General features: G+C 35.3%; 1 protein-coding gene across 3 annotated transcripts in view; it reads right to left on the bottom strand.

Moving 5' to 3' along the window:
• Window positions 1-911: 911 nt before the first annotated feature.
• Window positions 912-15527, bottom strand: part of Fntb (Farnesyl transferase beta subunit) — a 101774-nt gene continuing 87158 nt past the window's right edge. For all 3 annotated transcript variants that reach the window (XM_090375551.1, XM_090375554.1, XM_090375553.1), the window contains 3 exons: window positions 9759-9870; window positions 5005-5119; window positions 912-1241 (listed from right to left, as the gene is read on the bottom strand). In XM_090375551.1, coding sequence (XP_090231677.1) covers window positions 1104-1241; window positions 5005-5119; window positions 9759-9870 — 365 coding nt within the window. In that variant the 3' untranslated portion in view covers window positions 912-1103. The remainder of the gene's footprint in view (window positions 1242-5004; window positions 5120-9758; window positions 9871-15527) is intronic.

Here is a 15527-nt window from a genome sequence, read left to right as displayed (position 1 = left end):
TAAATATAATAAATCTTTATATAGGGAAAAAAAAAAAAAAAACCACACTGATGTATATTAGAAAACTGATTTTATCCAAGGTTTCAGGACAAATTTTTAGAAATTGAAATACCTACAGAGAAAATTTCTTAACTATTGTTACCAAATGCACACTTTTCAAAGTGTTTCAGCATGAATAGTAATTGGTTTTTCATGAATAACAGAATATAAAAAGTTCATAATCATGTTTGTTGTGATATTTATTATCACTTGAATTATCTCTTTGGATATTCTACATTTACATAAAGAGGTTTTGAAGGTTTATTATGAAAAACTGCTGTCAGTGGTAACTGCAGCACAATATAAATACTATTTTACAATAATTTACGACCTATATAACAAATCAGTTTGAGAAATGGACTGACTAAAAAAAAAAAAAAATTAGTATAACCAGTTAAAAAATAAAAATATATAGTATTTAACAATTCCCAATGCACACCTATAAACAAACTGAATAGTTTGTAAACATCATGTGTCAATGCCTAACTTTATGGTAAAAATCTAGTGTAAATAAAACAATTTTTTGGATGTGCAAATAGATAGGCCGATTAATATCTTTGTGTTACATTCAGCCAGCAAAATAATGCCACCTATATTTAAGACCATCAGCTTAAATAGTCTCTCCTAAGCTTAAAGTTCACATATACAAATAAAGTTGTTGAAAGGCTTATGTACACCGATTAAATAACAAATAAAATTAGATATGATTATGAAACCATTAAGAAACAAATATATCAAAATAATCTTCGAGATGTGATTAAGGTAAAGGTAAAACCAAACTAAAATATGAATACAGCTTAACAACCCAAACTTCTTAATTTTTCATTTCCCAATTGCTCTAAACAAAAAAAAAATTATAGTACATTGCTCCTTTGATGTTTACGAGTGATAAACACGAAGTGAAACATAATTGAAAAAAATTCAAATTTCACAAATCAGTTAGAAAAAAAGTTCTTGGCCAACAGAGATCACACGTGTATTTCTTAATTTACATTAAGTTTTATATGTACATATATATCACGTGAAGGCTTAAGTCTCATTGAAAATCCTCACATTCCCTAAAGTCATGTTTTCTCCAACTGTTCTGCCATGTCATTTTTATGCATATTTTTGAAGTTGTTTGGAACGGGTAACCGTCTGAAATACTCTGTAGCCTGGACTGCAGCATCAACTCCAATATTAAATATAGGATGAGTTGGAGCCTAAAGAACAAAATAAAAGCATATTATAAATTTATATACTCATCCAGTAATTGCAGAAGTGACTAGTACATTAGAGAAATTCATTAATTAAATGCATACATGTGCACATTGTGCAGGGTATTTCAAAAGAGCCTCGGGAAAAGGAACAAATGAATTAGAAGGGAAAATTTTTGATTGTATTTGAAGGGATAAAAAATAAATTGTGAAATGAAAAACTATCACGTCGTCTCATCAGGATGGAATTAAGAATACTGAACACTGTTCCATGTTGCCGCTGACTGCCCGAGAGGAGCTACTGACACATGTGCATGTGAGACAATAGAGTTGGCACCGCAGCATATATGTACGCATATCCAGGCTATTGAATGAGTTTTAGTACGTACAGTATTATAGTGAAACCAGTGCTGTTGAAGCCATGCTAAGCAAGGTATTGTTGTACGTTTATTATTTGTTTTAAATACTTTAATGTTCTTTTTTGAACATACACGAATTGCATAAAATTTAAAAGAAAATATGTAAAAAATTAACATAATTATATAAAAAAAACAAATATACAATTATAACATTCTGATCAGTGAGATGGTTGGATTTGATGGGAAGCAGTTTTTTAATATGAGAATTTATTGTGGATAAGCTTACTCTCAGCTCCTCTTCTACCAACTTTAGTCTCTCTCTTTTTGGTTAATCTCATTTAAAGCGGAAAACCCTGTTTCACACAAGTAGGAAGTGGAAAATGGCAATAAAATTCTAATTGCCTTTTTCGGAAATTTGTGGATATTCATTTTGAATTTTGATTCAAAATTTGCTAATATTAGTTATTAAAATGAATTTCCAGTGACTGGTCACTGTGGATCTCAGCCAATTCTTCTTCTTCTTGCAGATTCTGAAGTTCTAACGTTGGAAGGTTTCTTGTTGCAAATGGGTCTCTTACCCACAAATAATTTTTAGTATCAAGGGATGGGAAGTAAGGCTAAATTTTTGTCTTTAACAGCTATAATGTTTTCGTTTATTACATTAATTATTTTAGTATAATTTGTTTTGGCAGTCAAGGGAAACATTTCTAAATTTTTTCATTTACATATTTTTTCCATATACTCTACTTTTCTTTAAAGGCAAACAACCTGTCAGTAGGAGTGAGTAAATTTTCCTAAGGGCCTTGCATACTGATATTTAATTTATTAAGCTGCGCAAATAAATCTGCTAGAAAAACTAATTTATAGCACCAAATTTCATCACTTAAATAAATGATCACCAAATTCTGATTGCTCCAGTGAAAAAAAAATGAGCATTTCTCCATGCAACTTGTACATACACATAAGTACATTTCCTCAGTATGTATTATTAAAGAGAAATGATCAGACTTCAGTTCCTCGCATAATTTTCCAAAAATAAGTATTAATTGACCATTTTGACCACTTGATCAAGTACAAGTTTTAAATCGGGTACAACTGTCTTCGTTACTAGAACTTCTCTGTGTATAAAACAGTGTGTTGTAATAAAACTTTAACTGCGTCGCTTTACAAAGTTTACAAATCATTTTAGTGCTCTTTTCATCGTGGGAGCACCATCGTTACAAATGCCAACACATGACTTCCATAATATACCACTCTTTTGTAAATAATTATTTATTACTTTCAAAATATTTTGGCATGTTGTTCTTTTGGTTAGTTCTTTACAACAACAACAAAAAAGATTAATAACTGTGTCATTTTTGATAAACCTGACAAATGCTATCACAATTGGGCTTTTCCACTAATAACTGTAGAATTATCTACTTGCAATGCTAACAATCACCCAAAATTTTAATAGGTTGAACAACTTGTTCTTCAATATCATCAGACATTTCTTTTATACGCCCGCTAATTGTGCTGTTCAAAAGTAGCACTGTCATTTTTTTTCTCTCCCCAACTTCCCCTACCAAAATACTTTTTGCGATTACCAGACATGCTGGTAAAATCAGACTTTCTGCAATCAGGTGAGATTTCTTTTTTTTGCCACTTGTTCGGCTACTAAATAGCTGGCTTCTTGAGCTTTATCAGATATTTTAGCCATACTATAAAATTCTGTACCTTGTTTTCTAGTAGTATAATACTAGAAGCAGTCTTTTAAAATATTCCATAGTTTTGGACAATAAATTCTCGTGTTTCGTAGAAAAATGATGCTGCAATTTACTCAGAACCATTGATTCATTCGACAATTTTAAACCACATATAGACGATAATCTTGGTTACCAGTATACGAAAATCCCATCGCCAAATAATCATCATCATATTTACAACATGTTTTCTTCTTTTTTGATGTTGATGGTTGCTCATTTTTGTTTTTGTCATTTTCTCCAAGCTCGTTATCAATTTGCCTCTTCTGTTTTCCTTTCACTAAAAATTTATCCATCGCTAATAATTTCTAAAAAAATATTAAAGTTACTTCTAGAATGTACTAATACAGTTAATTGAAAATACCCGTTTTATATGAATTAACTGAATATGACATTTTAGAGATATAAAAACACAAAAAGTACTTTTAAAACACAAAGGAAATTTCTTACTACGCTGCTTACAAGTTGCAGTTATACAACTGCAGAGTGCCTGGGAAAGAATGGCTGAATAAAGGTGAACGAAGTTAGATCTACTACTAGGAATCAAAATGTGACATCACATTGACTGCAGGAAGGGGCTGCGATCGGTGCAGCATAAATAAAGAAATTTTTTTTATTTGAATTAATTTTTATTATAAAACTTGGATTTATTAATTTTTTTTAATTTGCATTTTACGCAGCACGCCTGAAGCATACTCGTGGCACACTAATGTGTCGCAGCACACAGGTTGAGAAACATTGATGTACACATTCCATTTCGTCCCACAGAGATTCTGTGTGATGAATAGGCCAGTTCATCAGTCACATTATTCTCCCCAAACGAAGCCATTACATCCCGAACTTTATAACAGGAAACATTATTGACCATTATCCCGACAGGATAGTACTCCATAAAATTATATCAGAAGTGTTATAGAGGATATCACAATATGTTCCTTGAAGACAACATCCACAAACCCTTAGGTCCAATGCCAGTTCCTCTAAGCATGACAGCGCTGTACCCTTCATTATATATTGCCTTTTGTGATGAAAGATATGTAGACAGCATCTCATCTTTCACTCCTTGCTGATGCATACTGCCAAAAGCTGACTCAAATCATCAGACAGCTACTACTACTACTTCAGTTGTGATGACTCAGTCCTCTTCAAAATGTTGTTTGGGTTGGTATTTTCGCGAAGTTCATCTAGATGATGACAGACAGACATGATACAATTGAAATCCCTGGAATGTTGAGAAACTCCAAAACCTAGCTAGCTAAGTTCTGTTCTGTTCTTTGGCATCCTACAACTATACTTATGTTCAAATTCAGTGAACTCATTTCCACGTGGAACAAAAGATACTTTACTTTCTATAATTTCATTTATATCTCTGTACTACCAGCCTTCTGCAATACTTAACATAGCTACTTTGTTGTCCCCCCCCTCTCTCTCTCTCTGAAAAGTGGAAAGAACCCTGTCCAGTTTTTTTTATCAGTTTCATCCTTTCTCTTGAAATAAATAATAAATAAGTGCCTTGCAATTCACCCTGAATACTGAAGGTATTTCACTCTCATTCATTTTACTTTCAAAAGTTAATACGATGAAATTTGTAAATAGGATGATTACAAATTGGCAGATCCTGTGTAAAGAATTAGTTTTGTCAAAATAATATTATTCAAAAGAACTTACTAATTCGTTTTTTGGATCCCCAATTACGTATAAATTTTCAAGTTGTTCTCCACAGCAACGTTGGGCAACTGACAGACCACTAAGTGTATAACAAGTGTGATAGAAATCTCTATTCCTAACAAAAAAATAAATAAAAATTTATTTAAGTTTCTGGTACCAGTATAACTAAATAAAGATAATTACATAAATATTAACAATATAAAACCTGTAAGTTATGAGAATGTAAGGATACATTTTATAATAACCATATCTTTATTGATATATACAGTGTATCATAACATGTGGGACCCACAGGGATGGATTTAGAACCTAAAAAAAAAAAAAAAATTCACGTAAACATAAGTCTGATTTTACTTTGTTTCTGAGTTGCAGCTATTTTTGTGTCCCAGCAATTCTTTCCACAAAAACTGAGTAAGCATAGCTAGCACTATTCAACTGTTCACAAATAGTGCTCGACATCTCAGGGGGCCTTGCCGATAGTTATGTAATCAAGTTCCCACAGTGTTCTCTGAGTGATTGCAGTTAGTCCTCCTGACATTTGGAGCTTGTTATTAACATTTTGATACTGTGCATTTGCTGTGATAATGGAGGCTTATTCAAATTGAGAGATGGCAGACATACATCTCATGTATGGACTTGCTTGGTGCAATGCAGCTCAGGCAAGATGTCTATATTCAGAGAATTTCCTTAATCATCATGTGCCAAATAAGACCTTTCAGAGAATACATAAATGTCTTGTGGAAACTGATTTATTGGAAAATGGATTTCATATGGTGGGAGACCTATTAGCAACAGAACAGCAAATCTGACCGATACCTGACTTTTGAGCAGGTGTGTGTGGGGGGGGGTCTATGATGAGCAGGCATTTGCAGGCTTGTATTCTGGCGTACGGTGGTCATTTTTTGAAAATTTCCTGTAAATATAAGCAGTTGCTGGAACACAAAAATGGCTGTAACTCGGAAACAAGGCAAAATCAGACCTGTGTTTACATGACTTTTTTTTATATATATTGTTTTTAGATCCTAAATCCATCCCTAAAGCAGGACCCGCATATCATAATATACTCTGTATATCAATGAACTTTCTCTCCAAATAGTCCCCTGTGAAACTTTAATCAAGACAGTGCCACTAACAAAAACATTTGGTATTTCCTCTTTTAAGATCATCTATACTCAACCCCCCCCCCCCTTCCCACTGGGTTTCTCAAATAAGAGATAAGAGGTTGTTAGTGGCACTGCCTCCTAAGGTAAGATGATTAAAGTGTATTCTAAGCTTGCAAACAGCAAAGAACACATTTAATTATCAAAAAATCTTTTGAATAATTAAGCAGCAGATTAAGAGGAATCAGAAATAGAATTTAGAGCTTCTGGTTTAATGTCATCCTTGAAGAATGGTGAAATATAATCATACTTTTGTGTCTAGCAGAATTCTTTGACCATTTCAGAATTGCTACATACTGTAATAAGCTGGAATACAGATGTCAGCATTGGAGATTAATTCTGAACGCACAATAGAGATTAATATATGTATATGCATGTGTATATACTGAGTGCCAACTTATTTGGTACATCTCTCCTCTGTAGAAATGGAGTGCACCCTCTGTACAAGCATTACATGTTTGTACCATGTGATATAAAGCAGGTGGGCAGATATATATGATGCTATATTGGTGAAATTCAGTGTGAAAGATTTAAGTGACTTTGAACGTGGCATGGTAGTTGGTATCACACACACTAACATTGGGATCAGAAAAGATTTAAAACATGCAGATGATTCCATTTTGCATTCTTGTAATGACAAAATGCTGTGAATGGACATATGAGAGAGTTCCACCAATGAAGAAGAGCTATAGAAAAATAGTGGCGTGTACATCCAATTATACTCAAGGTGGTGAGTGCATCTAAACATTACTAATGTCAATGGATAATTCATTAGATTCAAGGATTATTTCTATGTAATAGTAGTAGTTGAGGCTTGTGATGCAAGAAAACAAGCTTATGTAGCATCAGCCAAAAAAAAAAAAAAAAACATTTTGCACATCCAATCCCTCTAAACGTTTGTCCAGTTTCTCCTTGAATTTATTTAAGCTATCAACTTCCACAACAACAGATGGAAGTCTGTTCCATCTAAAGGCAAATTTTCGCACATCAATTCTATAACTGTCTTTCCTCAATTTGAATTTATGCCCCCTCAGGTTCTTAATCTGAGGGGAAGAATCCCATCAGAATTGAGCCTGCTCATCCCATTCAAGGCCTTATACACCTCAATCAGATCACCTTGCAGGTGCCTAGTCTCCAGATGCTGCAATTTTCAGAACTTAAGCCTTTCTTGGTAAGGCCACTCTTTCATTGCTCTCAATCTTGTTGCCCTTCTCTGTACTTACTCAAACAACTCTACATCCTTTATAAAATGAGATCTCCAGATCTGTGCGTAGTACTCAAAGTGTGGCCTGACCATTGCCTTACATAAAGGGATAATCACCTCCTTTGTATGTGCTGAAGAAGTCCCAACATCTCCCACTTCATAGGGGAGGAGCTAAAGAAGTAATAACTAATTATAGACCAGTGAGCTTGACTTCTATTGTGGTAAGATTATGGAAGCTCTGGTTAAAGACACAATACAGGACCATCTCAACAAGAATGGTATCCTAACTGTATCACAGTGTGATTTTGTGAAAGGAAGAATCTGGTAAGTTATTATGATGAGAATATGATGTGTTGGTGGAAGAAACAACAATGACATTATACGTCTGGATTTTAGTAAATATTTTGATATAGTTCCTCATGAGAGGTTATTATATAAATGAGAGCAGGTTGGGATAACAGGGAAGATCAATCAGTGATCCTTGAGTGAACCCCGCTTGCTACTTCAGTACATTCTTAGGTAGCAAGTGGAGTTCGATTAAGGACGAGTGCTCAGACCTCTCTCATCTTTCTAAATGATACTGCTAGAGCGTACAGAAAATATTTTAAAGTTTGTTGACAACTTAGAGGTTGGGAGAGTGGCTAATGATCAGAAGGCTATGCTGCTTCAAAAGGATTTGGGCTAATCGCAAGTATGGGCTGTAAAAATGGCAGCTAAAGTTTAATGTTAACAAATGCAAATTATTGAACCTGGGGAACAGAAACCCAGAAATAATTTATAGAGGTGAGAAATTAAAAGATGTACTGATGAGGACCAATGAAGAAAGACATAACAATCAGTGTGCAGTGTAAGCAGGCAGCAAAAATGACACATGGTGTTCTATGATTTATTGGAACTTTGTAATAAATCATATCTAAGTCATTATCCCTCTTTATAAGATGGTGTGACCATACTTGGAATATTGTATCCAGGAGGCTTCATCTAAAGAAAGAAAAATATAGAACTTCTGTAGAAAGTGTGAAGAAGAGCAACTAGACTGGTGAAGAGCACTAAGCATTATCTCAATGAGAAATGTGAGAAATGGCTTATAAAATGTGGTCTACAGAGCTCAGCAGCCTAGACACCTTGGGCAGGGGAATTTTATTAAAGTGTATAAGGCTTCAAGGAGGATTAGTAAAATGAATGAGGAGGAATATTCTCAATGGGATAATGAGACAAGAACAGAGGACAACTATAAAATCTTAGGGAAGGACAGTAGATCAGACTTTATGAAGTTTATCTTTGGTCAACGTGTTGCAGAACATTGGTGGAATCTGGCAAAATTCGAGTAACAATTGGATAGGCACTTTTTAATGATGGAAATAATTTGAGAGCACACCCCCCACACACATTAGGTCTCTCAAATGCAGACATAACATCACATTAACGTGGCTTTTCTACCAATTATTGTGGAATTAAATCGCAGGTTTTTAATTATTACCCCAATAATACTGGAGAAAGTGTGAAAAGGCAGCCAGATTGGTGAAGAGCACTAAGGATTATCCTCAACAAGAAATGGCTTAACATTGGCTTCATTGAAATGTTTTCATGTCCATAATATATAGTGGATGGGAGAAATGGAGTGGTCCAGTAAATTGCAATGTCTTATGGAAGATTTTAACTTTTCAGATATTGACTGGTTAAATACTGTTAAAACTAATAATATCAAGAATACTCCACAGTTGTTCAGTTTAAATACAAGCCAAGTATGCAACAAGTACATTGAATAACAGAGACAGAGACAGTACAAGGAAGCCACAGGCTTTTGCTGCAACAGCAAAAGAAAAAAAAAAAAAAAAGGAAAAAAAAAAAAAAAAGAAAAAAAAAAAGGAAGAAAATAGACAAATTATTTGCTTTCTTTCTCAGATAAGTAAACATTCTATGTGGCGTGGCATGTAAACTAACGTTTTTTTTACTGGCTGGATTAGTTTTATTAACCAAAAACAGTTCAGTATAATTATCATATAATAATTTTCTGATAATTATTGCAATAAATACAATTTTTAAAAGTTTATTTATTTAAATCTTACAATTATGTTTATTATACGTTTGGCATTTCGTTTTATAAGGAACTATCTATTGGTGATTTTAAGAAATTTTGATTGAATTGTGATGTTCATAAACAGAGTTGTCTGTAATCAAAGCCTTTTCTCAATTTATAATACAGAGTGAATGCTGATTTTTTCTATATAAGTTATTTGTGTGACGGTGTTTCAAAATTACTTTAATAAATAATAAAAATTGGAAAATTTAGATAATTAAGAAAACTAAAACATTAAATAATGAATTATTGAACACATTTAAAAAGGTTGAAATGTCAAAAAGATCAGGAGATTAAAGTGCACACTAACTTTCCAGGTTTGTCAATGAGCCCTCCAATGCTCATTTGACAACAGATTAATAAATACTCCTGTAAGGCAATCTGGTTGAAGAGCCAATGGTCTGTATTTACAAGAGCAGAACCTGCAAAATAAGTTCAAATATATGATCAAACATTTCATTCTGTATGGATATTTTTAGAAGAATAAGAGAAATTTATTGCATTATAAAATTGATGGGAATAATTTGAAAGCACCACTCCAATCAATGTGATACATAAAACACTTCCGTATAATACTCTCGAAATTAAAATGAATAAAAGATTAACGCAAAACGATTATAGTAAAAAATCAATTGAAAAATTAATTAAAAATTCAAAAGCAATTAAAAATATATATTTAATTAAAATTAATTAAAGTTTAACAAATTTTTAAAAACGATTTTCCTTCCTGAAGCTGACAGTGCTTTTCGACCACATTTCGACCTTTTAATTATATCAGAAAAAAATTTACTGTTCTAAAGTAATATTTGTGAACGGTGAAAATCTAAGCACTTAAACCTGTATGGAGTGAAATTTTTCAGTACTTTCTGTTCTACTTAGTGTATGAAAGTAATGGTCACTGAAGAAATGATACACAATGTACCAGGAAACATCTTAGATATATCTGTATTCCTTTAAAAAATTAGATTACAATCTATGCAGCTGATGTGTTTAGATTTTCAGTATTCACTATTTCAATTTACCTCTATATGGATATTATTATTCACATTGTTTTTTTTTTTTTTTTTAAATGTAAACCCCAAACACGAGAGGTATTAGAACCTATAGTACTTAGTAATGTGCTTGGGTTGGAGGTTAAGAAGACAAAAGATATTTGTTGGCATTGGACTTGAACGTCTGTAGACTGTAATTTTCAGTAAACACGTATGAAGGAAGGTTGTTCCAGAAAACTGCAGCTGAATAAATAAACGAAGATGAAAAGTTGGTTCTGTGAGTTTGAAGTTGGACAATAAATGGATGTTGGTGGCACGTGTTCAGACTGTTTGGAAAGAGAGGGCGGGAATTATAGAAGCCAATTCAAAAGAACAGTGCCCATGGAACTATCTGCAGAAAAGGCATGCAGCAGAAACAGTAAGTCTATGAGACCGCGAGTGGAGAGACTCTGTTAGAGATGAATCATTAATTAACCTAACTGCCCTCTTCTGAATGGAATCAAGAAGCCTGATAGAAGTTTTGTGGGCACCGCCCCAGATGTGGGAACAATATTCCACGGCAGGGCTGATTTGCTATTTATACAGAGTGAGCAGCTGTTTGGAAGAAAAGTAACGCTGAGAGCGAAAGAGAAAACCAAGTTTTTTAGATGCAGAGGAAGCAATATTTGTAATGTGCTTGTGCCAAGAGAGATTAGAAGTCAGGGTAATCCCCAAAAGAGATATATCATTTTGCCTAGAAATCGGAGTGTCACTAAAGATAAGCATAAGAGCAGAAGAATCCTTTTTGAGAGATAAGACAAGACTCAGTTTTAGAAGGGTTAAAATCAACTAAGTTGTCTTTGCCCTACTGGAGAATTACCTGAAGGCATTTAAGGAATTGGAAGCAGATTTTCGAGAAGTTGAAGCTGAGCAGGGCAATATACAAGAGGAAAAGAGTGGGGGAAAGAACTGAACCTTGGGGGACACCAGCATTAGTGGAAAAGCTTGAAGACAGAGAGAAACCGTCCACCCTCACCCTCAGTGAGCGATCAGAGAGAAAACTGGATAACTGATTACTAAAAACAGTTGGCAAACCAAAAGATGGAAGCTTGTTTAGAAGACCTTTATGCAAAACACAATCGAAAGCCTTTGAGATGTCAAGAGCAACTACCTGTGTTTCAACGAGCCTTTCCATTAAATTAGTCCATAAATGGGTAACATAAGCCAAAATATCACCAGTGGATCGACTCTGAAGGATTCCATACTGGCGATCGTTGATCAGACGGAAGGTTTCTAGGTAGTTTAAGAGTTGGCGGTTAATTGATTTCTCCATTACTTTAGAAAGAGTAGAAGTAATTGCAATGGGATGATAATGGATGGGAGGCATCTGTCACCCTTTTTAGGAACTGGCTGGATATGAGCAAATTTCCAAGCAGAAGGAAAAACACCTTTGGAATAACAAAATGAAAAAAGCGGCAAAGAATAGGAGTAAGTTCAGGAGCACAGGTTTTGAGAACAAGTAGAGAAATACCATTGGGACCTGGATCTTTCTTAGCATCAAGATTTGTCAAAATCCTTCTGACATCCTTTTGATGGAAGACCACAGGAGGCATTGAATGGGGCGTGTTGGGAATGGTGGGAGGTGTTTTACCAAGATCATTAATACACGAGTTGGAAGAAAAATGGGATGCTAGCAGGTCAGCTTTATCCTTTGCTGAAGTGACAACCCAACCATCTGGTTTGGACATAGGTGGGAGCAGAGATGGGCAAAAGTTGCGGCCAATAGCTTTGGCAAGGGACCAGAATGCTCGGCTACAATTAGGGCAAGAAGCAAGTTTTCTACTCTTAGCCTGTTCAAACTCTAGTTTGGACTGATTAATAACTGCTTTACAATTGTTGCAAGCTTTGGTGTAGGCAGAAATTGAAACTGAAGAATTAGAAACAAGCCAATTACGATATGCAACATTCTTCTCTTGAACAGCCTTAGCACATTTATTGGAAAACCAAGGTTTAGATAAGGGACGAGATTTTAAAGTGGAGTGTGGGATAAAGGATTCCACCATTCCTGCAAGAATAATTTCACTGACACGATCTGAGAAAACATTGACATCAGAAGTTTTCAAACAGTAATCCGACCAAGGAAAAGAAATCTCGCGGGTCATCCCATTTTACATTCTTGTAATGTTAAAACACGAGGTTGGGAATAGCCATGAGATAAAGGCTCCATTGGAGAAGAGACAATCACCAAGTTGTGATCTGAAGTGCCTCAAGGACCTCTCACTTCAACCATGTACTTAGAAGGGTTGTTTGTGAGAAAAAGATTAAGTGTGTTGGCCGTATGATTAGGATTGTCTGGTATTCTTGTAGGTAAATGAACAATCTGTGCAAGGTCATTAGTAATTGCAAAAGCCTCAGCATCTCGACCAGCTAGGTGGGTGTGACAAGAAAACGGAAGCCAGCAGGAGTTGTGAACATTAAAATCACCAAGGAAAATTACCTTACTCTTAGGAAAGTTGGACTGGAGAAAGTAAAGTTGCAAAGAGAGGAAGTCAAAGAGCTCCAAGTGATTAGTGGAGTTGGGAGAATGGTAGAGACAACAGATAAATTTGACACAATATAGTAGAGAGATTTTAAGCCAGAGAAGATCAAAGAGAGGAGATTCCAAATTATCAATTCTCTGACAGGGAATATCAGAACTGACATATGCACAAGTACCACCTTTGAGGCCGACCGGGCTAGCCGGGTGGGTAAAGTGCCTGCCTGGCAACCCAAAGGTTGTGGGTTCGAATCCTGCCTCGGGCTTGGATCAAAGTACTGCAAAAACCTTGGGAGGTGCATTATGGCCACAGAAGCTGATGTGCCAACAACTACAAAAAAAAAAAAAAAAAAAAAAACACCTTTGAGGCAAAGAGAATCATACAGCGAATAATTTGGGAATCTGAAATGAGCAGTAGTTGAATCAACCGATAACTGAGATTCTGTCAGAAAAAGTACATGGGGTTTGACAGACTGCAAGTGGAAATGGACATCGTTGAGATTAGAATTGAGGCCACGTATATTTATGAAATGAATTAGGAAGTGCTTGGGAGGTTTACACCTTTTCTCAGATAAGCTTGCTCTATTAGTTTGACAAATAATGGTGTATTCAATAGTAAGAAAAAGTGGATGGGACATGCTGTATGAAGTAATGAAATTTTTGGATATGGCGTACACCTGGTAAGAATATACCCAGATCCTTGGCATAACGTGGCCTCGTCAATGCTCCCCGCATACACACTACTTGGACTCCCTCCAGTCACTATCTGGCAGAGTAGAGGTAGCAAGATTATACACTAGCTGATCAGGAAGCCTCCTAGAGAGTTACCAATAGATTCGGTCCGGTGTACTAACTAGCGGCCGGCCTGCGAACACCGTTTTAGAGCTGTACCCTCGAAATGTAAGAAATATTGGATCTCGCTACGATGTTCATCATAACCTCAAAAGCCATCAATCATACTGCATGAAGGGTTGACCGGAACTTAGCTCGAGAGACTAAACATGGGTTCCACCACTTCAAGCCTTCAATAAGCAAAGTGGCGGTATTGCACCGGTTGATGAGAGTCATCTACCACCTAGTACTGCCTGGTAACATAGAAGGGTGGCATTCCTCGATGTGGTGTGGGTGCCACACCTCGATCCCTGCTTACGTTGGTTCACACCTGGGTGGTCACCCACCATGTACTTGTGCATGGAGGTTATACACAGGATTACCAACAGCCCCACCATCGTGAAGGTGCAAGCAGAGGATTTGGCTGTCACAGACCGTCCAGACTTGCTGAAATTAGGTCCACTTGACTTGAGTGTCACCAGAATGTCAGTTCCATCAGCGTTTTAGACTCCCAGGTAGCAAGTACAGCTTGTCTGGCACATCTGAGGGAATGTCTGTGACAACCTCAAGGACCGTTCTGTGCCGCTAAAGAACGACTAAGCTAATATTACATCAATGATTAGGCTGGTTGCTTAGGATATATGCTGAGGCACCTAGTGCCATAATTAACTTGAATACTTTGCAGGATGAAAAAACCCAAATTCCAGAGAAAATCCATACAATTTAAGAGTTGAACCAACTGTAACCACAGTATGAAAAAAGGTCCAAAAAAAAAAATTATCCCTTTCTGATAGGTGTCTCAGGTAAAGGTAGCATAGTTTTTTATCTTATATACAGATGGTTTCACACCACAATACATGCAGTTCATAGAAGCATATGAACAATGTGCTTTTACGAATGATATAGTTAATGCCTATTAGCTCAATTAAAATTATCAATGAAAAAACTAAACACCACTAATGGAATAATAACTAGATATAAATGAGCTAATCCACGATTGCAGTGGTTCACAAACTACTAAGACCTACAAACCCTTTCAAAAAAAAAAAAAGTTTACAGACCCTTCAAAAATCAAAAAGTTTGCGGACTGGGTTTTCTGAAAATAAAAATTCAAAGTTTTATGTTTAAAACAATGTCATCCCAACTTTATTTTTATTCTTACATAAATATATAATAACTTTATTTATCATCAATTTGCTATACATAGGACGAATAATTTGACTAGCTCTCGAGGCTCCGTTTCGGGGGACCCCTGGAACTGGTCTAAGGACCCCAAGGGATCCGTAGACTTTACTGTCACATCACTATCATATTTCCTGCACTTTATTCCAAATCCTTTTCTTTTCTGTTTCTTTCCACTCAAAGCCATGTTTATTTCCAAAATGGAAACCAGAAACAAAAAATAGTGGACTCTTTCTCCCCCCTGGGTAGGAAGTAATTAGTCACATAAAAAAAAAAAAAAAAAAACTTTTTACAACTTGCTTTAGTTCATGCTGCACAACTGAAATATAATTCTGAAATGTCGCTTAAGCCAAATAAAGATAAGAATATACGTGACTACTGAGCTGCTACTTCTCCAGGTTTTACCCAGAATCTTTGGCCCAGGTTTAAGCAAGTTACATTGAAATGGTAAAGAAAAAAATATAAAAATTCTTATTTCATTTTGAGGCAAGATAATATGGGATATTATTACATTCTTTTTTAGAATGTAAACTGACAACAAACCTCTTGCACAGGTTAG

The sequence above is a fragment of the Mastigoproctus giganteus genome, chromosome 6 (assembly GCF_048544385.1).
Source record: "Mastigoproctus giganteus isolate SK-2022 chromosome 6, ASM4854438v1, whole genome shotgun sequence".
In the NCBI taxonomy this organism is placed as follows: Eukaryota; Metazoa; Arthropoda; class Arachnida; order Uropygi; family Thelyphonidae; genus Mastigoproctus; species Mastigoproctus giganteus.
This window is presented reverse-complemented; position numbering and strand designations above follow the sequence as displayed.